Raw genomic sequence first — 27,160 nt, 5'->3', positions numbered from 1 at the left:
GCAAACAAGGACCTTCACTTAATGCCTTTGGCAGATTTTGTCTGTGACCTTGAGCAGACAATGGGAATGCTAGAATTAGACCTTCTTATATTTCCCTCTCCCAAGTAAAGTTAGAAACCTCTGTTACTCCTTGGCAACCAAGGAAGGGAGAGAAGATAAATGCTGTCAAATGACTCCAGGAATTCCTGGTAGTGTGTGGCTTTTTTTTTCTCATTCCCCTTACTGAGCTGTGTGAGGTCCCCACGTGACAAGAGTGGCTGTGTATTTAATCATGGCTTATTCTAGAAACTCTGGTGCCGACTGCCGTTAAAGTAGCTCAAGACAAAGAGAAAAAGCAGGGAGCTGAGGAAGAAAGAAGGCTTATGGCGCAGGCTATCTTATTGAAACTGTGTTGGAATTTTAACTTTATTTAGATCCTTATTTATTAAGATTTATTTACCACCTTTTTGAAGGAATTCACTCAAGGCGATGTAAAACATAAGAAATACACAATTACAGCAATAAAAATATTCAAATAATACAAGAGTGTGGCATAGTAGTCTACGTTACAATGTCATCACAATATGCGATAAAACATTTTAATAGACAGCAAAGTATATAGGCAAAAAGGAGCCTATAGATGGAAAACAAAGAATAACAGAAGTTAGAAAATAAGGAGTTTAGAATAGTGCTTGAAAGTTATCTCAGCTAGGGTAGACGTCCTACTCTAGTATGTTCAACCGGTGTCACTCCTTGCATGGCGTGGCTTTAGAAGCTACTTTTTACTTGAAGTTCCCTTGTAAGTGTATTATAAAACTTCAAGAGAAAGAGTTTATTTTTTGGGACCCTATACAATTAGAGCAATTTTTGGATTTACAGGAGAAACAAATGCTGTACTATAGAGACCTAATGATGTACAGGGCAGGGCTTATTGAGTTTTTTTAAACCTGGTGCTGGTCACCTATTAGTCTTTTGCCCGGAGCCATAAAAAGTTATATAGTGGTATTAATGTATTTAACTTTGGCCCATACTGAGATGTCTCATCTTTACTAATGCTTAATATATAGCCAGTGGATGTTCTTCGAGAGCTCAATACAGGGTGTTGCCAATTTCTTTTTGGTTTGGTTTGGCCAGGTACTGGTGACCTGGATTGGCCACCGTGAGAACGGGCTACTGGGCTTGATGGAACATTGGTCTGACCCAGTAGGGCTGTTCTTATGTGCTTATGTCTAGCAAATTAATTAGTTCTTCCATTAAAGGTGAAGAGCCAATCTATTATTTGGTCTCATGACTGTTGTGGTTTAATGGTTTACTAGATAGTGTAGAAGAGGTTCAAAGCACATCAACCAGCGTGTAGAAGAAGAAACACATAATGGAGCATCCAGATGGGAGCAGTTTATTAATGTAGGACCTGTCACGGTCCATGTTTCGGCACAAAACGCCTGCCTCAGGGTACGTTGTGGATTTCAAGAACATGAAGACAAAAAGGCTTAAACACCCAACACACACACCCACACCCAACACACCCACCCACACCCAACACCCCCACCCCCACACCCAACACACCCACCCACACCCAACACACCCACACCCAACACCCCCACTCACACCCAACACACACCCCCACACCCAACACACACCCCCACACCCAACACACACCCCCACACCCAACACACACACCCACACCCAACACACCCACCCACACCCAACACACACACCCCCACACCCAACACACCCACCCACACCCACACCCAACACCCCACTCACACCCAACACACACCCCCACACCCAACACACACCCCCACACCCAACACACACCCCCACACCCAACACACCCCCCCACACCCAACACACACCCCCACACCCAACACCCCCCCCCACACCCAACACCCCCCCCCCCACACCCAACACACACCCCCACACCCAACATACACCCCCACACCCAACATACACCCCCACACCCAACACGCACCCCACACCCAACACACCCACCCACACCCATCATATCCACCCACACCCAATACACACACCCAACACACACACATACACCCAACACACACACACACACCCAACAAACACACACACACACACCCAACACACTTCGTACCAGTCTATGGTTTGGATTTCTGAGATCCTTTTTCCTTCAAGAAAAATACTGTCAAGTACATGTGATGTCATGCATTTTCATTGAGCATAGTACTTTTGAGGTATCTGTTGTGGGCTCAAAACCATGCTGCTCCTTGTGACAATGTGAGCCCACTGGGACAGATAAGGAAACATGCTTTGAGGTACCTGAATAAATTCATGTACACTCCTCCCTCCGTATTCGCAGTAGTTAGAGGTAGAGCCGGCCTGCAAATAACTTTTGGGCTGATTCTGACCCACCCCTGCCTCCCTCCTGCGTTTCTGGACCTTTCATGGTGGTCTAGCGGTGACGCGGGGCGGGAGCGATCTTCCTACACTCCTGCCTCCTGCAGAGCCGTCAACAAAAATGGCTGCCTGAGTTCCTGTTGTAGTCTCGTGAGAACTCACCATTTTTGATGATGGCTCTGCACGGGGCAGGAGTGTAGGAAGATCGCTCCCGCCCCCCGTCACCGCTAGACCACCAGGAAAGGTCCGGAGACGCAGGAGGGAGGCAGGGGTGGGTCAGAGTCAGCCCACAAGTTATTTGCGGGCCGGCTCTGCCCCTAACCACCCGCGAATACGGAGGGAGGAGTGTAGACCATTCTGGGCTCCCTTGGGAGGGTATAGAAAATTGAATGAATAAATTATTATTTGATTATTCTAGTCTATACATCACACCAACAAAATTCATTTCTTTTCTTGAAATGGCTTTCTAAGCTTTTTCACTTGTTCATACTTGTGTATGTGCTTTGTAATGGAGCCAGTTAAATTAGTGTGCTGCAGTGCTAATCATCGTCAGGACCTCTGCTGATATCAGATTGCAACCAGGGCAGGTCTGTAAAGTAAACAGTTCAAAAGTAACGAGCATTTAGAGAATGGCACGGGGGAAACAATTTTTCCCCGTCCCTGTGGAACTCATTTTCTCGTCCCGGCGAGTTCTTTTCTTGCCTCTGCCCCCGTTCCTGCAAACTCTGTCCTCATCTATACAAGCCTCAAACACTTTAAAATCATATGTTCGAGGCTTGTGCGGTTAAGGTAGAGCTTACAGGAATGGGACAGGACGGGGAAATTGAGTTCCGACAGGAAAAATTTGTCCCCGTGTCATACATGAGATGTTAAGAGACACATGCAATTATAGTAAATAGTACTTGCCCCTATTAAAAATTATATAAAACTGATGTACATCCATTAAAAAAAAATCATGCAAACGGTGGAGATGTTTAAAGACACAAGTATACTTGTTTATTTCATAACTCTGCTTTGTTTGTGCGATTCAGTTCAATGACTTAAGTCCTTCCCCATCACAAAATTGTAAAGTAGACAATTTGGGAGTACAAACCAAAAGAGGAATCAATTAGCATGTGTTCTACAATAATCATCTAAAAGAGCTGAAAACGTCGATATAAATATCGCCTAACAGCAGCTGCTGCTTTATATTTACACGTGAGACAAATTCCCACCCACCTTACTAGAAATTACATCAGGAATGGGGTAGGGACAGAAAAAAGGCGGGAAAATGAGTTTCCGCAGGGACGGGGAAAAATTTATCTTCGTGTCATTCTCTACCCTGTAGTCAAACAGCTCCTGTCGGTACAGGGGTGGCGGAAGTGAAAAGGGTAAAGCAAACAGCTATAAACTACTCTAGGAATAGTTAGCTGTATTTATGAAATAGTATGCCAGAGCCTCAGTTCTTCAGGTCAAAGTTGAGGCCTGTGAAATTGCTAGCTGAATGCTTGCCTGGGATTTTCTCAACAGTTAATTTACACATGGAGTATGCGTAAGAAGAAATGATTTTAACGATTTACAGTGGAGTACTGGTATTCTGGGACTGCTTGTGCTTCCAGCCTTATACCCTGAGCTGACAAATGTTTAAAAAAAAAAAAGTCTGCGTGGAAAATGAAATTTGAAATGTGACTTGTTTGCAATCTTCAGTCTATTGAGACTCTAAATTACAGTTTATCTCAACAGTATTCTTTTGTGAGAGCATACTCACTCCTGTTCTGTTCTGATTTTTCAGGTTGCCTGTGTGGATATACTGAAATAACCCACCGGTATCATGGCTATAGTACAGGCGCTTCCCTTGTCAATTGATCAGAATTCGGAGTTGGTCAGTACCCAGCTCCATCCAAATGTGAGGTCACCCGCCAACCAGACCACCATGGGAAGCGTCAGCAGCCTTATCTCAGGAAGACCGTACCATGACAAGCAGTGTAAAGCCACCGAATTTGGCATCAAGTGTCGTAAGGCTGCCCAAGTGCAGAGCTTTTTCAGGCAGCAGGATGGACTTCTAAAAAATGGCTACACTCCTCAAGACCCCGTCTCTCATGGATTGCCCAGCAAAAAGCCATGCTCTGTTTTAGCCAGCACTGGGAGCTATGTCTATGTGAGTGAAGACCCTAAAAGGGAGTGGATTGAGAATGTCTCTCCTAGCAGTCCTTGCAGCGATACAGAAGATATCCGGGAAGAAAGGTCCGTAAATGGAAATATCAAGGGCCCTCCACCGAAGCTGATTCCAGTTTCTGGAAAACTAGAAAAGGTAAATGGTTTTGGTATTTTTTTTTTAAAACATTTTTATTGTTTTAGTTACAATAGAGTAATACATTTAGATTGAAAATAACAAAATATAACAAAGAATACACTATCTCAAACAATAATATTATAGAATCATAGCTATACCCAACCCCTTGCCATCAATTATTAATATTGACAATATTAAACATCTTTAATATGAAGAATTAATATCTATATTTTCAGTACCTTTCCATACCCTACCCTCTCCCCCCCATCCCATCCCAGATGTGTAATGAAAAAACTCAGAAAGGAACATATTATCTTTTAATGTGAAACAGCAAATAAAGCCAATGGACTCCATATTTTGTTAAATAAAACACTAAACCCTAAACATTCTGCGTTCATTCTCTCATATTTATATGTATTACATACATTTGTCCACCAAAATGTATAATTTAACCTGTCATGATTTTTCCAGTTTGTTGTGATCATTTGAACCGCAATTCCAGTAAAAATCAAGAAAAGACGGCTTTTAAATTTATCAAGGGGAGGTTTAACATGTAAAATAGTACCACAGATTATTGCTTCATATGTTAATGGAATATCTGATTCTAAGACTATATTAAATGGAAATGTTTGTTTTAGTACCCAGCAGAAAATAGGTGACAATTATGTAGTCTTGGGGGCCCAGTTTGCAACCCATGCCAGTCAGAAGTTTTTAAGCCACTGGCAGCCAGAGGCTGAATTAAACCTGGATATTCAGGCCTTGATTCTCTAAAAGTGTGTCCCGATTTTAGGCAGCTGTAGGCGTCCTACAGCTGTCTAATCAGCCAATCGGGATGCACGTTTTTAAAAAAAAAATGCTCCCCAGGCAGGCCGCCTATATTAAAGGCGAGGCCCGCAAGACACCTAGGCCCTGATTCTGTATAGGACGCCCGGGAGAGGCGTCCTATTCAGAATCTGCCTAAACTAAACCCCGATTCTGTAATCGGCATCCATGTTACAGACGCGGGTTAGAGAATCGGGTTAGATTAGACACGGCTGCTACACTTATCGCGGCAAGGGATCTCTCTGCCGCTATAAGTATAGCGGGCCGTGGCCCCCTGACCGATCACTGGCAGGAGGGTGCCCAAACCCTCCTGCCCGAAGATGCACCCCCCTCCCCGACACTACCGACCGCCCCCCCCCCGACACTCCCGACCGCCCCCCCCCCGACAATATCGGTCGCTGGCAGGAGGGTGCCCAATCCCTCCTGCCCGAAGACGCACCCCCCCCCCCGGCACTAACAACCCCCACTCCACCAAACCTGTTCTTACAGATGGGTCTTGCACGTCGAGCAAGCAGGCACGCCTCGTCGAAATGAGGCGGGCCCGCCCCTTCCCGGCCCATCCCGCCGAAGCCTAAGGCCTGATTGGCCCAGGCTCTAGAAGCCTGGACCAATCAGGCCTTAGGAATAGCGGGTCCGCCCATCCCTACTAAGTCTAAGGTCTGATTGGCCAATCAGGCCTTAGATTAAGTGGGGATGGGCGGACCCGCTATGCCTAAGGCCTGATTGGTCCAGGCTTCTAGAGCCTGGGCCAATCAGGCCTTAGGCTTCGGCGGGATGGGCCGGGAAGGGGCGGGCCCGCCTCATTTCGACGAGGCGTGCCTGCTTGCTCGACGTGCAAGACCCATCTGTAAGAACAGGTTTGGTGGAGTGGGGGTTGTTAGCGCCGGGGGGGGGTGCGTCTTCGGGCAGGAGGGATTGGGCACCCTCCTGCCAGCGACCGATATTGTCGGGGGGGGGCTCGGTAATGTCGGGGGGGGGGGGCGGTCGGTAATGTCGGGGGGGGGGGGCGATCGGTAGTGTCGGGGAGGGGGGTGCATCTTCGGGCAGGAGGGTTTGGGCACCCTCCTGCCAGTGATCGGTCAAGGGCCACGGCCCGCTATACTTATAGCGGCAGAGAGATCCCTTGCCGCGATAAGTATAGCGGCCGCGTCTACTTACAATGTAGACCAGCATTTTGCTGGCCTACATTTTTAAGCTTCTCATCTACTAGGGAGACGCGTAGGGCCGCCTAGGTTCAGCCTAAGGCCCGCCTAAGGCCCTTAGATGAGCTTAGGCATCTTGCGGGTCTCCCTAGGCTCCCGGAGGCGCCTTCAGGCCTGCCTGGGGAGCATTTTTTTTTAAAAAAACGTGCATCCCGATTGGCTGATTAGACAGCTGTAGGACGTCTACAGCTGCCTAAAATCGGGATGCACTTTTAGAGAATCAGGGCCTCAGTGCTGAACTATGTATGGGCACTAGCATTGAATATCCAGATCTGCACAAGTACCTGAAAGTTACCCAAGCACCCAGCTGGTATTCAGACCGGTGCCCGATTTAAAGTTAAGACAGCCTTGTTGGCATCCTAACTTTATATGCTTACTTACCTGGTTAACATATGTCGTGGCTAACTAGGTTCAATTCAAGTTCTGCCCCCTGGCATTGAATGGACGGTGCTGTGCACACTTAAGTATCTCTGAATATCCCCTCCTTGCCTGCTCGGCATATACCCTCCTGCCCGGCTTGACCCTGTTGAATATCTGGCCTTTTTATATATATTAGTCTTTATAATCCAATCTACTGCATCTGTGAATTAAAGTACATACTAGAATGTTCAGTATTGGTTCAGTATTGGTCGCCGCACCTCAAGAAGGACATGGCGGTACTTGAGAGAGTCCAAAGGAGAGCAACGAAAATGGTAAAAGGGCTAGAACACTGCCCATACGCCGAGAGGTTGGATAGGCTGGGGCTCTTCTCTCTGGAAAAAAGGAGGCTCAGGGGAGATATGATAGAGACCTTCAAGATCATGAGGGGCATAGAGAGGGTGGATAGGGACAGATTCTTCAGACTGAAGGGGACAGCAAATACGAGGGGGCATTCGGAGAAACTGAGGGGAGATAGGTTCAAAACAAACGCAAGGAAGTTTTTTTTCACCCAAAGGGTCGTGGACACTTGGAATGCGCTACCGGAGGAAGTAATCAGGCAGAGTACGGTACAGGGATTCAAACAGGGATTGGACGGATTCCTGAAGGATAAAGGGATCATGGGATACTGAGGGAGGAGCTGGGATGTAACACAAGTATAGAAAGCTAACCAGGTAATGAGTAGAAACCAAACCAGGTCGTGCAGGTGCAAGACCGGAGGGTTAGGACTTCGATAGGAAGACAGGACTTAAATGAGAAACCAAGGTGGCAAGGGAGCCCCTTCTGATGATACAGACAGGTCGTGACCTGTTTGGGCCGCCGCGGGAGCGGACTGCTGGGCAGGATGGACCTGTGGTCTGACCCGGCGGAGGCACTGCTTATGTTCTTATGTTCTTAATGGAGGATTTCAGAAAGTACTTGAGAATCTGTGCTCACTGCCCCCCACCCAACCTCATCCCCATTTCCCTTAATTTGTGGGAAGAGGAAAAGTACTAGGCAGCCAGGTACAGAACAAAGGGAAAAAATGTAAGGAAGCTTCTCTTTTTAGTTTCTACAGGGAATATGATTAGTTTATGAGGCACAGGGTCAAGAGTGTAAACCAGATACTTACCAGACAGAGATCGAGCCACAACGTCAGCAGGTAATACTCATCAGGAAGGAGAGACAGGCTGCAGAGCAAAGCAGATCAAGGAATTAGATTAGAGAATTTAGAAAACATTAGAGCCAGCAGACTGGATTAAAAGCATAAAAAGGGCTCAAGCTTACTAAAGTAGGAAAGAACATGATTATGTGCCTACTCTAGCTGTCTGTCCATGCATTGGTTTCTTTGGGGGGAGGGGGCAGGGCAGGATTAATCCTTTGATGGGTCCTAGGCAGATAAGGTGCTAATTCTCTATAGATCGCCTAAATGTAGGTGCTGGGATGATGCGTGTTAAGAGTGGATTCTATAAAAGGAATTACAAGCTCAATTGCTGTTATAAATAAGTCTACATTTACATGTCTAACTTTTAAGCGTGAGCACTTGCGCTAGTTCTGTGGCTAGCGTAAATGCTTTCACCTAAATGCTTTTGCCTAAGGCAATTAGGCAAGGAAATGCTAATGTTCTATAGCCCACACACGAAAATGCCCCTCTTTCGGCCACACCCCTCTTGCAGTTATGCACTTTGGATTTTCCACACGCAATATATAAAATACATTTTTATGCATAATTAAATTAGTGCTAATTAGAGCTGAATAAGATCAGTTATAGCCAACGGTCATCAAAGCCAATGAACAGCTAATTAATCTCTTAAATTATGTACAGATTATTATATAATTTCAGTGTGCTACACATAAGATTGTGTACACAAGTTTTATCAAGTACAGTAGGTGGTAAGTACCCTGAATTCCTCACAGTAATACAAATACATTTTAAAGTTCCTATAGAGTCCTACATAAGAAGTACTGCTCGCTGACTCCTCCTGTCTACTGCACAGAAGGCAGGAAGAATAGATGAGTAGCAGTGGTTTTGTTCCCCTTCTCTTCTTTCTGCCAGGAGCTGATTTACCATGGCAAAAATCTGTCTTGGAGAGCACTGAATTAGCACATCTGTGAGGGCATCTCCTAAAATTTGGGCCCTAGGCGTGCTCCTTGTTCGTCTGGTGCTTTAATCCTGCCCTGAGAGGAGGTGGTGTTTACCTTTGAACTTTAACCAGGTAGGGTAAGAAATGACAGTACTCTGGACATTCCTAGTGAGTTGTTGACCTTTTCAGCAATTAGGAAAAAGGAATGGCAAAAAGTTGGCCCATTTTGGTGCACAATTTGGAGAGCCCTAAACAGATTCTTCAGCTGTAGGATCCAAAGAGATGTGACTAGTTCAGATAAGGAATTATGTAAAATCTTCTGAGACTATTTTATAGCCTAGCGACTTGGCTCTAGATTTCAAGGCTTACCTTGACAGCCTTGATCTGCTTCAGTTGTCCTCAGATGATCAGACCTTATTAAATAATCCAATTTCGGCCAATGAGTTGGATTAGTCTGTCAAATAAAGTGCTGTATTTAAAGCTCCGGGGCTGGATGGTTTCTGCGCATAGAGTTTACAATCTAATTATGACAGATACAGGACAAAAGAGTGAATCTATATATGCTAATCAGGTGGGGAATTAGAAGGAGAGTGATTAGGCGGATAGGGTGGGGGACTATGGAGGGAATGACCAGCAGAAATGTGTGCTTTACAAGTTGGTTGGGTTAGGAGCTAAACACTGCTTCAAAAAAATGGGCTTTCAGCCTAGATTTGAATACCGCCAGAGACAGAACCTGACGTACTGAGTCAGACAGGCTGTTCATCATATGACACAGCAAGGTTGAAGGAATGGAGTCGGGAGTTGGCCATAGAGGAGGAGGTTACCACCAAGAGAGACTTGCCTGACGGAGATATTGGGGTGAAGTGTAAGGAGAGATGCTGAGAAGCTGCAGAGTGAATACATTTGTAAGTCAGTAAGAGGAGTTTGAACTATATGCGGAAATGAATGGGGAGCCAGTGAAGCAACTTGAGGAGGGGGTAACGTGAGCATAACACTGATGGAATATATGACATACAGCATAATTCTGAGCAGATTGAAGGAGAGAGAGATCGCTTAGTGGAAGACATGTGAGAAGCAAGTTGCAGTAGTCCAGGTTGAGAAGTGACGAGACCGTGGATGAGGGTCTTGGCAGCATGTTCAGAGAGGAAAGGCTGGATTTTAGCAATGATGTAGAGAAAGAAACAACAGGATTTGGCTGTTTGTTGGATATGCATAGAGAGAGAAAAAAATGAGTCAAATATGACCCCAATGTGAACCGACAGGGAGGATGTTATAGGGGAAAACACCCTCTAGGGTTTCAAGACAAAGTTGAACAAGTTTATGCTAAACTGGCGAGACTGGACTCATTTGGCACACTGGTCTTGACCTTTGGGCCGCCGCATGAATGGACTGCTGGGCAGGATGGACCATTGGTCTGACCCAGCAGCGGCAATTATTATGTCCTTATGATCCACCAGAACAGAGGAAGGGGGAAGGAGGGTTTAAGAGGAAAGATGAGGAGTTCAGTCTTGGCCATGTTTAATTTTAGATGGTGGCAAGACATCCATTTAGCAGTGTCAGACAGGCAGGCCGAGACTTGGGCCTGGATTCCCATAGAAATTTCAGTCATAGAGAGGAATATTTGCAAGTCGTCAGCATAGAGGTGATACTGGAAGCCATGGGAGGAGATTAGCGCACCAAGGGAAGAAGGGTAGATGGAGAAAAGAGGAGGTCCCTGGACAGAACACTGAGATACACGGATCATGGTGGGCTGCCACCATACTCCAATCAAATTCAAATAATTGTTTTACTCAAACTAGGGGATAATCCCTTATATCTGGAATATTACAGACCCATCTCCCTCTTAAACTTATATAAAACTACTGGCATAAATTAAGAACATAAGAAGCGCCATCTCCGGAACAGACCCTAGGTCCATCAAGTCCGGTGATCCGCACACGGGGAGGCCTCACCAGTTGTACCCTGGCATAGTTTTGGTCCCCATATCGCTCCAAGCTTCTCGTAAAGAGAAGTGCATTTAGCCTACCCCTACCCATGTCACTTCATGCCACTCATAAGGAGATGTACATCTAACTTACCCTTAAATCATAGACTAGCTTGGGGGCTTCCGGTCCTCATTCATGACTCCAAGATGAGTTTTGTATGGAATCAATTTGCAGTCAAAAACATTAAAAAAAATATTAGTGTTCTTAGAGGAAATGTGATGTCTTTATAAACTACTTATCAGCTCTGTTTGACCAAGTCTGCTGGGAGTTCATATATAGGGTCTTGGAAAGGTATGAGTTGGGAGGCAGTTTTTTGAGTTACTTACATGCTTTCTATCACCTTCCACAAGCTAAAATCTGGGTGGATATCATTTCGGACAACTTTATCATAGCTCGTGGTATTAATCAAGGCTGCCCCTATTCCTCCTTCCCTTCATATTAACACTGGATCTTCTCACACATGACATTTGGACTAATCCAGGCATAAGGGTTGCCTCAATGGGAAAGAGTTGGAAAGCTGCCAACAGACCATAAAAAAAGAGGGAACTTGAAGTCTAGATAGTAAGAATGAGTTAAATCTGGACATAGAGGTAGAAAAATAAATTGAAGAAAGCTGCAAGGAAAAAGAGGGAAATTCTGGCAAGAGACTTAAGACAGATGGAAAGCAGAAACCAGAGAAGTAAATGGCCAGAAAACAAAGGAAGAAAAAATAATTTTTAGTTCAGGATAAAATTAATATGGTAGCCATATTTATAAAGGTTAATGAATATAAATAGAATTAAGACAGTATCTTTTTATCGGACTCATTTTAATACATTTTGACTAGCTGTTAAGAGACCAAAACCTTCTTTCACAGGTCAGGACAGATTATTGTCTTGACCTGGGGAAGGAGTTGTTGGCCTCTCGGAGATAAAATGTTTTCTTTCAATAAAACAGCTTATTTTCCATATTTTAAATTTGTATTTGTAATTCTTGATATGTAATGTAGAATGTGTAATACCATCAGGGTAATGTAATGGAGAATTTTTACTCACATCAACTCAGTCTTTTGCTTGAAGAAAAAAAAAATGCTATGTCATAGAAAGTGAATCGTATCGTATTGCATTGAAAAATTGATTCAGTTAGAAAAATCGAATCAAAAAACATTTTTCTTGAATCGGACAGCAGTAGTCTTAACTTAAAGCTTGTGTGCAGTTTCTTAATGTTTAATTTATTGTGGCAACTCTGGCTTTTGCTTCGTGCTCCCGGAAAGGTAACGGGTCAATATACAAATTGATGTTTTACGTAAGTCACACAAATTGATAGTTAAAGGTGTTTAAAGTGGAAATCCAATAACCTCTGCTGCTACATTCGGCACAGCTCTTTGACAGGTATTGGGTGGGGTGGGGGAGAATAAGGATTTATTGAGTTAATATAAAACTTGTGTTTCCTTTATTGAAAATTCGTCTATTATGTTGCTTTATATATTTGGTTCACCAATAATTATTTGAAACTAAGAGCACATGGGTGAGCAAAAGCTAATAGAAAGGTTAAGGGAGGCCTGAATGTTGAATTTATGGAAACCTATACTCTTAGTTGCTCCCTTTTTAGGCAGTTAAAACAATTGGTGCAGTGTGGCCATATGTCTGCATCGATCTTCCAAGAAGAGACAAGGCTTTGGTAGTTTCTCAGAGAGAATTATTTTGAATGGAGAGGGATGGGAGTGGCAAATTTGCTTAATATGGGAAGCAATTAACAGCTACATCTGTCAGATAAGGAGAAGGTTCAATTAGTATCCTGTAGGCACTCAAAATTGTATAAACCAGGATTTTTGGGCCAGAAAATTGCCCAATCCCAGTTTATATTTGGGCCAGCGCCCCCCCTCCCAGACTTATTGCAGGCCGCCACCGCCAGGCTCTGCACCTTGCCTCCCTCCCTGCCCTGTCTGTCTCGTACCTCTTCTGCCGATTCCTGGTGGTCCAAAGGTGCAGTGGGCAGAGTGAGCTTTCCGCACTCCTGCCCCGCTGCTAACCCGGTCGGTCTGTGGCTGCTGTGAGATCGAGTTCTGGTTTCTTCAGCCGCTGAGCGGCACCGAGCATAAGCGAGCTTTGGTGCTGCTGCTCAGCGCCGAGCAGCTTCAAGTTTCAAGTTTATTAAAAATTTGTTTGACTGCTTAATCCAACTTCTAAGCTTCCTGACTGGCTCCCGCAAATTCTCGCCTGACAGGGGATGGAGAGAAGGGGGCTGGGTGCAGAGCCTGACAGGTTAGGGCACTTGAATATTAAGCCGCCTGACTTATAGTTGAGTCGACCATTTTTCCTACTTTTGGGGGGGAATGGGGGTCTCGACTTATATTCGAGTATATACGGTACTTCAAGCATTTTCCCATTCTGTCCCGGTGGGCTCACAATCTAATGTACCTAGGGCAGTGAAGGATTAAGTGACTTGTCCAGGGTCACAAGCAGCAGCGCGGGGTTTGAGCCCACAACCTCTGAGGCTGTAGCTCTAACCACCACGCCACACTCCCCTCATTGGCAACTGGGCTGGCTCAGGGAGGGGAGGCAAGGCACAAACAGATCTTGTGTACTGACATATGTCTTGTGGGGGGTTTTTGTTACTATTCTCGTTACTGTGAGGAAAGTTTTACCCTGGTGCTACCAAAACATTTGTTTCTGAGCAAAGTTTTCTCTTCAAAATGGACAACTGGTGCATAAACCTTAATTGTTAGACCTGTGTGTCAAAATGGAACTTCTCATTTCAGAATAGTATCAACAGGCCTCTATAGAGCTTAATTTATACAGACTTGCAGTTTCCAGCCAGAAGTCTGAGCCTGTAGAACGTGGACCTGTTGCTGTTTTTTTTTTGTTTTTTTTTTAATGAAGCTGTACATCTCCCCTCCATCCTTTTTCTCACAGCTGCTGTTAGGAATATTAAATTGCTCAAACTTTCTTCTTGGGTTATTTCAACATAACCTTGAGTTCCTTAAGCCATGTCTGTGTACATCTGGCTACCCAGGGCACAGTCTGAAGTCTCGAAGCAGTGAATCCCATATTTCTCTAAAACAGGGGTTCTTAATTGGTGGTGCCCATACCCCTGCGGGAAGAGGTCAAACAGAGTGTGGCGAAGGGTCTTGAAATTTGAGCCAATTTGTTGGAACTGTAATGTTAGCGGCTAACAGCAGCATACATAGAAAAATGAAGGCAGATAAAGTCCATATGGTCATCAAAGCCATTTACTCTAGCTATCACTCCCTTAGAGATCCTATGTAAATGGTCTGTTAATGCTTGGGACCCCCCCCTAATGTCCTCCATTTTGGCCCTCAAGCAGTTGACGGAAATGTTCCTTAAGTCCTGTAAATTTGTTAAGTTCAATCTTGCCTGCTCAGATAGTGCATTAAATGTCTGGAAAAAAGGATTTTCATAGGCCGAGCATGGATGAAGGTCAGCCTAGGGCAGGTGTAGGATCTACTATGTCTACGCCATATGTACATAAAACCATAGGACAGGTCAAAGGTCAGGGTTCATATGTAGAATTGCAGTGGTATGACAATGCTAGGGAAACCGTGAAACACTTGTGTTCAGGGAATTATGGGAACCTCGCCAAAGTTTTGCTCAAACTCAAAAGAGTGCATGATGAAAACAGAATTTTCAATAATTTATTTAACTAATATAGGCGGGAGGCGCTCGATATCAAGTCTCCTGAGGCTCCTCTGGCATCCACGGTGAACCCCAAGATGGCAAGCACTTGGAGGCCCTCCAGAGCCTTTCTGGTTCACAAGCCATGCAGGAACTCGCCTCGGTGCAATGGGACTTGCCTTCAAATCTGCATCTGGGATCTCAAGCCATGGAGACTGGAGTTGGATAGGCTACGATGCCCTAAGGTGGATACCCTTGTCACGGCGGTGACCAAAAAGACCCAGTGGAAGGGAGGGATAGCTCTGAAGGATATGTAGGACAGGAAGATGGCGACCTTCCTTAAGCTCTCCTATGACGGGTCGGCGTTGTCCCTTCAGGCTGCTATCTGTAGTTCATACATGGCCAGGGCATGTCTGACTTGGGTTCAGCAGCTAGCTGACTCCCTGGAGGACTTGCTACAGCCTGCTCCTCCTCTTCCGGCCATGAAGTCTGCTCTTGCCTATCTGGCTAACTGTGTGATTTGATCAGGGCCTCTGCTAAGCAAATGACATGGTGAGTCGCCACCCGGCATTGGACTGCTGATTCTGCATCCAGACAAAGGCTCATTAAGCTTCCCTTCCAAGGTAAGCTTCTCTTTTGGAGAGGAGCTTGAAAAGATCAGGAAGGACCTGAGGGAGGTCAAGGCTCAAAGGCTGCCGGAGGACAGGCACCAGTTTCAGTTATGCCAGAGTCGGGCATGACCTAGGCTCCAGGATTCGAAATGATATCGTCCTGGTAAACCTCATTCCTTCCAAAGGCTTAAATTCCAGCCCAAGCATTCCTTTCATTCTGACCAAAAAACCTCTGGTCAGCCTCCCCTTTCCCCCCGATTCTTCGGGAGCCAACCCGCCCAATAATGGAAGGAAGGCCGCCTACTCGAAAATTCATCACATTAGGGGACGGCTGTCTCTCTTTTATGGGGAGTGGGCCAAGGTCACATCAGATCAGGGGGTCCTCGATGGTTACAGGCTGGAATTCTCCTCCCCAATCGCAGATTCCTTTGTGGCATCCCCTTGCCGCTCCCTTAGGAGGGAGGGGGGCGCATTGGGACACCAAAAGTTTAACAAGGACCCCCCCATTCATATGTGCGAGTCCAACGTAAGTCAGATGTTGGTAAAATGGGGACTTGCCTGTATGTGTCTGCCAAGGAGAGGAGACAGGTTTGATAATTGAATGGAACAGAATCCAAATACTGACTGTGTTGATGTGCAGTGAATAATGAAGCATTGTCATAATATCAAATTATTAGACGTTACTGTCCACACATTTCAAAGCATGAAGTTTACAGTTTAACCACAGTAGTGTTGCCCGATTCAGGAAAAAAAAATTTCAATTCAGCTTATTGAATCGATTTTTTGATTCGATTTGATTTTCCTGCCCAAGTGGGTGTTTTTTTTCAGACATCTTGGTGGGTTTATTTTATAGCCTCTTCACCCCCTTTGCCTTCTCCTAACCACACTGGCGCTGTGGTATAAACAAAAAAGACTTTTCCTCTCTCCGTTAAATCCTAACTCGCGTTTGGGGTCTAACACCAGCTCTGGCAGGATACACATTTCAAATCTGACATATTGTAATCACAAAACAGAAAATAAAATTAGTTTTTCTACGTTTTGTTGTCTGGTCATTATTCAAGTCTTGCTGGTCCCAGGCTCTGGTTGTCTTCTGATCACTTGCTTGCCAGGGTCTCCTTGTTTCTTCTTTCTCCGTGCTAACCATCCATCTGCCATCTCTGTCCTCCCTTCCTTCCCCTGGAGGTCTGCCATCTTTTCTTTTTTTCATCTCCATCCACAGATCCACCTTTTTTAACTACCCTTTCATCCAGCATCTCTCCCTCCTTCCCCACCACCCCAGGGTCCACCATCTCTCCCTTTCTTTTCCCAACTCCCCTCCTGAATCCAGTATCTCTTTCCCCCCTCCACACCATCCCTTGTGTCCAACTTCTCTCCCTTTCTGTTCCTTCCCTCCCTAAATCCCATTGTCCACCATCTCTCTCCCTCTCCTCTGTTTTTATACCTGTTATTTCTTCCCCCTCAAAGTCTGGCATTTGCATGTCTCTTTGAACTCCCCCTTCCCTCCCTCCCTGTACTTCTACACCAGGGCCCCTCTCTCCTGAAGGTCCACCCCCCCTTGAAGGCCAGCACCACCACCCCTAAAGGCCTGCACCTCACCCCTGAAGGCCTGCCTGTCCCCCCCAAAGGAATGCACCCCCCCTGGAAGGCCTGTGTGTTCCCCCTGACCTCCTATGCATCCATTTACCTAATATCAGCAGCCTGCAGAGAAGATCGCCAGTGCTAGCGATCTCTGCAATCTGCCATAGGTCTTCGGAGCTGTTTCCTATGCCACGATCCTGCCTCTGACGTCGGAGGAGGAGCGGGACCACGGCAGAGGGAAGATAGCTCCAAAGACCTATGGCAGCTTGCAAAGATTGCTAGCACCGGCGATCTTCTCTGCTGATATTAGCTAAATGGATGTGCGGGAGGCTAAGGGGGAAGCCGGATACCAGCACTTCCCAACTGACCCTACCCCCTTGCCCTCTAAAGCAGGAGCGGCAGCGGCCAGCCAGCCAGCAAGAGGCAGCACTGCAACTCCTGCTTTAGGGGGCAAAGGGGGAGGGCCAATCACCCAATCGGAAAGCCAAATTTTTTTGGTTTTAAATCGATTTGAATCAATTCACCCAAAGTGAATCGATGAATCGATTCGAATCATGAATCGGGCAGCACTAAACCACAGGGTATTGCCATGCTTTTCCACCACTAGGTGTCAGTACACATGACGAACTACATGGTTCCATCATTAGCGGGGCAAGTCTATAAACAGGAGCTAACGTTTACACCAGGGGTGCCCGCACTTTTTGGGCTTGCGAGCTACTTTTAAAATGACCAAGTCAAAATGATCTACCAACAATAAAATTTTTAAAAACACAAAACACACTGTACGCAGAGAAAATATTAATTATCATTTATATTCTGGGGTTTTTTTCAAAGAGGTCACGGCAGATGACTTTATGCAATGTCACCTCAGTAACAACTATACAAAAATAGACAAATATACCCCCTCCCTTTTTACTAAACCGCGATAGCGTTTTTTAGCACAGGGAGCTACGCTGAATGCCCTGCACTGCTCTCAATGCTCATAGGCTTCCTGCGCTAAAAACCGCTATTGTGGTTTAGTAAAAGGGGGCCATAATGCAAAATATAGACAGTAGATATAAATTCTCAAACAGACACATTTTGATCACTAAATTGAAAATAAAATCATTTTTCCTACCTTTTTTGTCTGGTGATTTTATGAGTCTCTGGTTGCACTTTCTTCTGACTCTGCATCCAATATTTCTTCCCTTCTTTTCAGCCTCCTTTATGCTCCTTTACATCGCTTAGAATTTGGAATAGGCGATTAATCAAATTGTAAAATTGTAAAAAAAAACAAAAAACTTCCTCTCCTCCAGACCTCATTCCCTTACCCAACTTTTTCTTCCTTTCTCCCTGCCTCCTCCCCTTTCTTTCTTTCTCCCTGCTCCCTACTTTGTTTCTGTCTGTCTTTCTCCATGCCCCCTTTCTGTCTGTCCCCCCCTTCTTTCTGTTTTCCTTCTTTCTTTCTCCCTGCCCCCTTTCTTTGTGTCTCCCTGTCTGCCCCCTTTCTTTCTTTGTCTTTCTTTCTCCCTGCCTTCTCCCAAGCCGCCACCATCGGGGAATAGGCCCCCAAGCCACCGCCGCCGAGTTCTGAGCTCTCCCTGCTTCCCGACGCTGTAAAGAGGACACAGAAGCGCCGGGCCGAGCAGCCTTCCCCACCCGACGTCAATTCTAACATTTGAGAGGAAGTTCCGAGCCAGCCAGGCAGCGATTGGCTGGCCCAGAACTTCCTCTCCGACGTCAGAATTTGACGTCGGGTAGGGAAGGCTGCTCGGCCCGGCGCTTCTGCAGCCTCTTTACAGTGTCGGGAAGCAGGTAGAATGCAAAGCAACGCGAGCCTGTGATGGGCTCCATGATTGACCTTTTGGGCATCCCTGGTTTACACAGTAGTTATGGCTGTAAAACAGTACGTGCATATGTACAATAGCCCATATTTTGCAGGTGGACGTGCACATGAGCAGCCTGGGTGTCATGTGCCACACACTTATGTGTGTATCTTTGCAGAATACGATAAGTTAGGCATACATCTGGCACTTAGGCGTTCATGCTTATGCTAGCTCTGTGGCTGGTTTAAGTGCTCGACCAGTTACCCTTACGTACTGTAAAGAAAAGAAGGTATCTGCTTTCCTTTCAGCGAGATGAATATATCGTGAATAATCAAATTCACGCGTGCCAAGCCTGCGAATATGGAGAGAGACCTGTAATATGTAGCGTGGGTTGACTTATTTTACACTGCTAGGGCACTGTACCCAACATTAGAACCCTTTAAGTAAGATACATTAAGAGGCAGAAGTGCAGGTTAATGCTCTATGGCAGCTTGATAACTTTCCCCTGAATTGGGAGTGTAGGATGACTAATGGCATTCAGCACTGCTCATAAACAAGTCTCATTTTTCAGGCTGTCCTTGGTGAAAATTTGTCAGATATTGTTGATGCTAATTTTCATATTTTCTTGGAAAACCCTCTGGCAGCCCTTGAGGATTGGAGTTCAGAACCCTTGGTCTTCTGGGTGTTTCTATTGTTAGGTGGGCTTCCCATGATGCCTTGGTTATGGCTCAAGTCTTTAATTTGGAATATTCTGGCACTAAACTGTGGTGACTCAGTGGGACTGGATTTAGCAGGTGCTCGCATTGTGTGCGGCTGGCGAGGGTGAAAAGAATGGATGGTAAAAACCAGGGAGTGAATAAGTAGCTGTGTGGGTGTTTGGGGAGGATTGAGACTAGTGAAGGGAGGGGCCCCAAAATAATGGGTAGTGATTTTAATAAATTTCAGGAAGCATTCGTTAGCAATGTGTGGTTAGAATGTGGAAAATATCTGTGTTATATTATCTTTGATAGGTAAGTCACTCATCCACGCTTTGAAGTTTTCTAAAATACTTTTGCTGATCATAGCATTGTCAGGCATCATTTATCTGGTGCATTTAGTTCTCGAGAGAGACTGTTTATTATCCCAGGACAAGCAGGCAGCATATTCTTGACTGATGGGTGACGGCACCGACGGAGCCCCGGTACGGACAATTTTAGAGTGATTGCACTCTAAGAACTTGGAAAGTTCTAGCAGGCTGCACCGCGCACGCGCGAGTGCCTTCCCGCCTGACGGAGGCGCGCGGTCCCCAGTTTCTTAGTTTCCGCGGAGCTAAGAAGACGCGTTTCTTTCAACGGCTGTTGAAAGTTCTTTTTTCTAGTAAATATCGCCTTCCCGCTCGCGTAAACTCTTTTGGAAATTTTATTTCCGTTGTTTCTTTTCTTTTCTTTAAAAAAAAACAAAAAAAACTTAATTTTTTTCTTCAGTTTTCGGTTAGCCCCGGCGGGGCCTATTGCCATCATCGAGGCCTCGGCCTTCGATTTGGCAGAAGCCGTATTCACTTTCATGCCCCCTCAACCCGGGTTTAAAAAGTGCCAGCGGTGCGCTCGACCAATTTCACTGACAGACCCACACAACTGGTGTCTGCAGTGTCTTGGTCCTGACCATCGAGCGTCTACCTGCTCCCGCTGTGCGACTTTAAAGAAGAGAACACTTAAAAACCGCCAGATACAGCAGCAGTTATTGTTCGGCGCCGAGATGTCTGATTCCGCACCACCGGCACCGACATCGGCCCCATCTCAGTCGGCACCTACTTCGTCGACACCGCGCCGGCGTCGCACCCCGCAGGTAAGCCGGCTAAGAAGCCTTCCCCGTTGGAGCGTCCTCCGGTCTCAGTAGCAGCGAGCCCAATCCTGCCGACCACGAGGCGCCCGAGGAAGCGCTCCGCTCCGATTGAGGTTAGCCCCTCGACATCGGGCTCCTCTTCGGAGTGTAGAGCGGCACCCAAGGTACCGCAGAAGATAAAAGCGGTACCGGTGCCTTCATTGGACGAGCGCATTGCCGCAGTCCTGCAGGTCCAGCTAAAGGAACAACTCCAACAGCTACTCCCTGCTCTTTTGACTCCGAGCCTTCCAGTCCCGGTCCGGTCTGAGCCGTCGGTACCGGCGGTGCAGCAGCCCCCTTTATCGGCATCCACTTTGTCGGTACCGGGGCACATCACTTCTTCGGTATTAATGCCAGTCTTGGCACCGGAACCGAGACACCAGGCTGTTCAAACATCGGCACCGGCACAACCTTTAATATCTCCCAGTACCGGTTCACAGAGGTCTGGTAAGTCGACTCATAAAACTCGACATCTAGAACCCTCCACACCGGAGTCACGAGACCGCAGTTTTCAGGTGAGGGACCCTGATCTGTGGGGTGATTCAGAAGAGCCTTTCCTCTCTGAAGGAGAGTGTTCATCAGGGGACGAGGATCCTTCTGGTTTAGTTCCGTCTTCCAAACCTGATGCAACTTCTTTCACCTCTTTTCTTAAAGAGATGTGTGACTCTTTATCTATTCCCTTGGAGGCTGAATCCAAAAAATCCAAGGCATTTTTAGATGCTCTTGACTTTGACCAGCCTCCAAGGGAATTTCTCAAGCTACCTCTCCATGACATTTTAAGAGAGACATTTTACAAAAATCTAGAGACACCCTTGACCATTCCTGGAGCTCCCCGTAAACTGGACTCCTTATATAAGGTTATACCAATTCCAGGCTTTGACAAGCCTCAACTCCCCCATGAGTCTTTATTAGTAGAGTCTACTTTAAAGAAATCCGCGGGGGCTAGTGTATATGCTTCTGTCCCTCCTGGCAGGGAAGGTAAGGCCATGGATAAGTTTGGCAAAAGGCTGTATCAAAATGCAATGCTAGCGAACAGGTCAGGAAACTATGCTTTCCATTTTTCCTTTTATCTTAAGCATCTTATTCAAAGTTTGTCATCTTTTAAGAAATATCTCCCTGACCGTAAAAAAACAGCCTTTCGCCAAACTTCTTCATCGCTTTTGCAACTGCGCAAGTTCATGGTCAGATCAATCTATGACACTTTTGAGCTGACCTCTAGAGCCACGGCTATGTCGGTGGCTATGCGAAGACTGGCCTGGCTCAGAGTGTCCGAACTCGATGTCAATCACCAATATTGACTGGCCAATGCACCTTGCTTAGGGGATGAGCTGTTCGGAGAATCCATGGACTCTACTACTCAGAAACTTTCAGCTCATGAGACTCGATGGGATACTCTCCTTAAGACAAAGAAGAAGACCCCACCTTCTAGGCCTTTTCGTCAACAATCGGCCTATCAACGAAGGTTTGTGGCTCGTCCCTTACCTCAGACACAGCAACAACCCAGGCGTCAGAGGCAACAACAGAGGCAACCTGCTCGACCTGCCCAGCAGCAACAGCAAGTGAAACCTCCTCCTTCTCAAAAGTCAACTCAGCCCTTTTGACTTGGTTCTCCTGGACATAGCCAGTCTTCCTCCTTCTACTCATCTTCCACAGCCTATAGGAGGACGCCTTATACATTTCATAAGCCGTTGGGAAATCATCACCTCGGACCTGTGGGTCCTCAACATCATCCGCCACGGCTACTCTCTCAACTTTCAAACACCTCCTGCCCAAAGTCTGCCAAGAGAGTCTGCTTTCAACACTCCTCGGTCTTCTCTCCTTCTTCAAGAGGTTCAATCCCTCCTCCTTCTGAACGCTATAGAGGAGGTTCCTCTAGATCAGAGAGGGCAGGGATTCTACTCCCGTTATTTTCTAGTCCCCAAAAAGACAGGAGATCTAAGACCCATCCTAGATCTTCGCAATCTAAACAAATGCTTGGTCAAAGAGAAATTCAAGATGCTTTCTCTGGCCACTCTTTACCCTCTTCTCAATCAAGGCAACTGGCTATGCTCCCTCGATCTCAAAGAAGCATACACTCACATACCGATCCATATGGCATCCAGACAGTACCTCCGCTTCATGATCAATCATTGTCATTACCAATACAAGGTGCTACCCTTCGGTCTTGCCTCCTCTCCAAGAGTGTTCACCAAATGTCTGATTGTGGTGGCTGCCTTTCTACGCTCTCACCACCTTCAGGTTTTTCCATATCTAGACGATTGTTGATCAAAGCCAATTCTTCTCAGACAGTACTTCAGGCCACCAACCAGACCGTCCTCTTTCTTCAACTTCTGGGGTTCGAGATCAATCTACCCAAATCTCATCTCATCCCCACTCAGAGGCTTCAATTCATCGGAGCTGTCTTGGACACAGTCCTCATGAGAGCGTTCCTGCCACTCAACCGTCTTCAAACGCTTCAATCTCTCTGTCAACAAGTGCTTCCACAACACTCCATCTCTGCCAAGCAAATGATGATACTTTTGGGTCACATGGCCTCCACAGTTCATGTCACACCCTTCGCACGTCTTCACCTGCGCACTTCTCAGTGGACCCTAGCAACCCAGTGGTCCCAAGCAATGGATCCTTGCTCACGTCACATATCTGTGACATCATCTCTTCGTCAGTCTCTTCAATGGTGGTTGATATCTTCAAATCTCTCCAGAGGTCTTCTGTTCCATCTACCTCCTCATCAACTTGTCATCACCAACGATGCCTCCCCTTACGCTTGGGGAGCTCATTTGAACGAGTTCCAAACTCAAGGTCTTTGGACAACACAAGAAATGAAGCATCACATCAATTTCTTGGAACTCAGAGCGATGTTTTATGCCCTCAAGGCCTTCCAACATCTTCTCTTTCCTCAAGTCCTCCTGCTGTGCACAGACAATCAAGTTGCAATGTACTACATCAACAAACAGGGTGGGACAGGCTCTCGCCTTTTGTGCCAGGAAGCCCAAAGGATCTGGACTTGGGCCGTAGATCACCATCTATTCCTGAAAGCTATCTACATTCAGGGCGAACAGAATTCCTTAGCGGACAAGCTCAGCAGAATTCTCCAGCCCCACGAATGGACACTCGATCCTCTCACTCTACAGTCCATCTTCGCTCAATGGGGCACTCCTCAGATAGACCTCTTTGCAGCTCCTCACAATCATCAGCTGCCCCACTTCTGCTCCAGACTCTACTCTCCTCACCGTCTGGCAGCAGATGCATTTCTCCTGGATTGGTCCAATCTCTTCCTGTATGCTTTCCCTCCTCTGCCTCTCATGCTCCGGACCTTGTTCAAGCTCAGGAGGGAACAAGCCACGATGATTCTGATTGCGCCTCGATGGCCCAGGCAACATTGGTTCTCCCTTCTACTTCAACTCAGTTCCAGGGATCCTGTTCTACTTCCACAATTTCCTTCTCTGCTTACACAGCATCAGGAGACCCTTCTACATCCCAACCTCCAGTCTCTGCACCTGACAGCCTGGTATCTCTCGGGCTGACTTCAAATGATACTCTTTTGTCTCAGTCCGTTCATTCTATTTTGGATGCCTCCAGGAAACCTGCCACTCTGCAATGTTACCATCAGAAGTGGACACGGTTTTCTTCCTGGTGTCTTCTTCGTCTTCTTCGTCATCATAATCCTACGTCCATTGCTGTGGAGACCTTGTTGGATTACCTTCTTTCTTTGTCTGACTCTGGTCTCAAGTCTACTTCCATCAGAGTCCAACTCAGTGCTATTGCTGCTTTCCATGAGCCAGTCCATGGGAAACTCCTTTCAGCTCATCCCTTGGTCTCCAGGTCTTTTCAATGTGAAACCACCTCTTAAAGCACCTCCTGTGATCTGGGATCTTAATGTGGTTCTCTCAGCCTTAATGAAGCCTCCGTTTGAACCTTTGGCCACGGCTTCTTTCAAATTTCTCACTTGGAAGGTTCTCTTCCTGATTGCTCTCACCTCTGCCAGGAGGGTCAGTGAGCTCCATGCACTAGTAGCAGACCCACCTTTTACCGTCTTTCATCATGACAAGGTGGTTCTGCCTACACATCCAAAGTTTCTCCCTAAGGTTGTCTCTGAATTCCATCTCAACCAATCCATTGTTCTGCCTGTCTTCTTTCCGAAACCTCACTCTCATTCTGGAGAACAGGCTCTGCATACTTTGGACTGTAAGCGGGCTTTAGCTTACTATTTACACCGTACTAAGCCCCACAGATCATTCCCTCAACTCTTTCTGTCCTTTTATCCAAATAAATTAGGACATCCTGTTTCTAAACGTACGCTGTCCAATTGGCTCGCAGCGTGCATTTCTTTCTGTTATGCTCAGACCGGACTGACACTGGAAGGTTCTGTCACAGCCCATAGAGTTCGAGCCATGGCAGCATCTGTGGCTTTCCTCCGTTCCACACCTATTGAGGAAATCTGCAAGGCTGCTACTTGGTCCTCAGTTCATACTTTTACATCTCACTATTGTCTGGACACATTCTCCAGACGGGATGGTCACTTCGGCCAAACTGTTTTGCAAAATTTGTTTTCCTAATGGCCAACCTTCCCTCCATCCCTCTTTTTGTTAGCTTGGAGGTCACCCATCAGTCAAGAATATGCTGCCTGCTTGTCCTGGGATAAAGCACAGTTACTTACCGTAACAGGTGTTATCCAGGGACAGCAGGCAGATATTCTTGCGTCCCACCCACCTCCCCGGGTTGGCTTCTTAGCTGGCTTATCCTAACTGGGGACCGCGCGCCTCTGTCGGGCGGGTAGGCACGTGCGCGGTGCGGCCTGCTAGAACTTTCCAAATTCTTAGAGTACAATCACTCTAAAATTGTCCATACCGGGGCTCCGTCGGTGCCGTCACCCATCAGTCAAGAATATCTGCCTGCTGTCCCTGGATAACACCTGTTACGGTAAGTAACTGTGCTTTCTCGATTACTTATTCTGTGAGGTAGGGTACTAGTAATCCAGTCCCCTCTGTAAGAACCAGGAAGTTTGCTTCCCTATTTTCGAATTTAGACAAAGGATGGCAGAACATTTTTTGATGTGACATGTTTGGTTTTCTTGACTCGGTGTTCGGGAGGTAGGAACTGGACCTTGTATACTGCGTTCTATTCGTGGGATATATCGTTGAACATATGGCACAGTCCTTGGGAAGTTTAGTTTTATTTTTAAAAAGCTGCCATGTAATATTTTACCTGGTCAGTTCTCTGCATCTGTCTGTCTTCCCTAACAGAATAAGCTGCATCCTGCCTTTGTAGTGGTCTGAAATTGCATACCTGTCTGGGTTTTGTACTAAGGTGGTTACCGTGGCTTGGCATTAAGCCCTCGAAGGTCAAAGCTGCAGTATTTTGTCGACGCTGCTGAAATCCAACCAGGAATCCTTTAAGCTGATAAGATGCCTTGCTGCTGACATCACTGAACAGGGCCCACCTGGAGGAGGATCTCAGATTTTCCTGTGCAAGGAAGGACTGGGGAGAGAAATATTATGGGATAGGGGGGGTGGGCTCAAAATAACATTCCAAGGAAGTGCAGAGCTGCCTTTTTTGTGTGTGTTTTGCAGAGCTTTTTATCTGAAAGGAATTTTTTTAAAAAGAGTATTTCACTCCCTTGCAGGAGAGATCAAAGTATTTTCCAGGCTGACAGCATATGTTGCTATGTGATGTTTTTTCAGCAATGACTCTAAGATAGAAACAAACTATTGAAAGTCTTTTTTTTTTTAAGGTTAGCTTTCCTGATTTCTGACCCAGAGGCCCTTGTATGGTTCTCAGAAGTCCAAACACCAGTTAGTGAAGTTTATTTCTTTGGACAAATGATACCTCTAAACTTTGTAGGTTATTAAACAAGTTGATACGAGCAGATTCTTCCAGCTAGTGATTGTGTGTGTGTGTTGGCTGTGTACCAGCATATTTATGGACAATTCCTGTCGATGCAAAACGAGGTAGAGCTGTTTCATCTCCCACAGGTAGGTGGGCTGTTTGAAAGCTATCAAGTGTTCGTAAGTATACCTGGGGGTTTTGGTTGTTCTGTTGTAAAAAACGTGGCAATTTGAACAATTAAATCATGATGCTCAGTCTGATCGCAAATCATAGTGGATGCCATATTATTATTTTGCTAAATATATAGGATCCCCTTGGAGGTTTTATATTTAAATCATGTGTATGTTTTCCTTACTGGTATTTCATGTGTTGGTGGATTACGGATTACTGTATTATTTTGACGCAATTTGAATGCTTTCAGTGAGTAAAGGTGCATTTAAGTTTGACTTAGAATGTTGGTGGACAATGAGTCCCTTCGCTGTTAATGTCTAGATAATCTGGAAATCCTTGATGCGTGTATTTTGTGTAGCGAGATGGCTAGAAGGTGTGCTGTATTTAAAATGCATTCATTTTATTTACAGGTGTATGTAGCACTTTAACAAGCCATGTGTAGAAAGCAGTAATTTGGATATCAAGCCAGTAAATGTGGATGTAAACTGAGGGAGTTAGCAAGAATCTCTTTATCAGACCCCTCTGTGAAAAAAGTGTGCCTTACCATTTAACATTTGCTTTTCCTCTTTCTTCCTGCAGGGGGCA

The 27,160-nt window shown here is 46.0% G+C and overlaps 1 protein-coding gene across 4 annotated transcripts in view; it reads left to right on the top strand.

Moving 5' to 3' along the window:
• The window catches only part of LZTS2 (leucine zipper tumor suppressor 2), a 300,826-nt gene that overhangs the window by 259,847 nt on the left and 13,819 nt on the right, over positions 1–27,160 (top strand). For all 4 annotated transcript variants that reach the window (XM_033941530.1, XM_033941531.1, XM_033941532.1 and 1 more), the window contains one exon: positions 4,121–4,639. In XM_033941530.1, coding sequence (XP_033797421.1) covers positions 4,160–4,639 — 480 coding nt within the window. In that variant the 5' untranslated portion in view covers positions 4,121–4,159. The remainder of the gene's footprint in view (positions 1–4,120; positions 4,640–27,160) is intronic.

This window comes from Geotrypetes seraphini, chromosome 4, assembly GCF_902459505.1.
Source record: "Geotrypetes seraphini chromosome 4, aGeoSer1.1, whole genome shotgun sequence".
NCBI lineage: Eukaryota > Metazoa > Chordata > Amphibia > Gymnophiona > Dermophiidae > Geotrypetes > Geotrypetes seraphini.
Note: the sequence above shows the minus strand (reverse complement) of the source record. Positions and strands in the feature narration are given on the sequence as shown.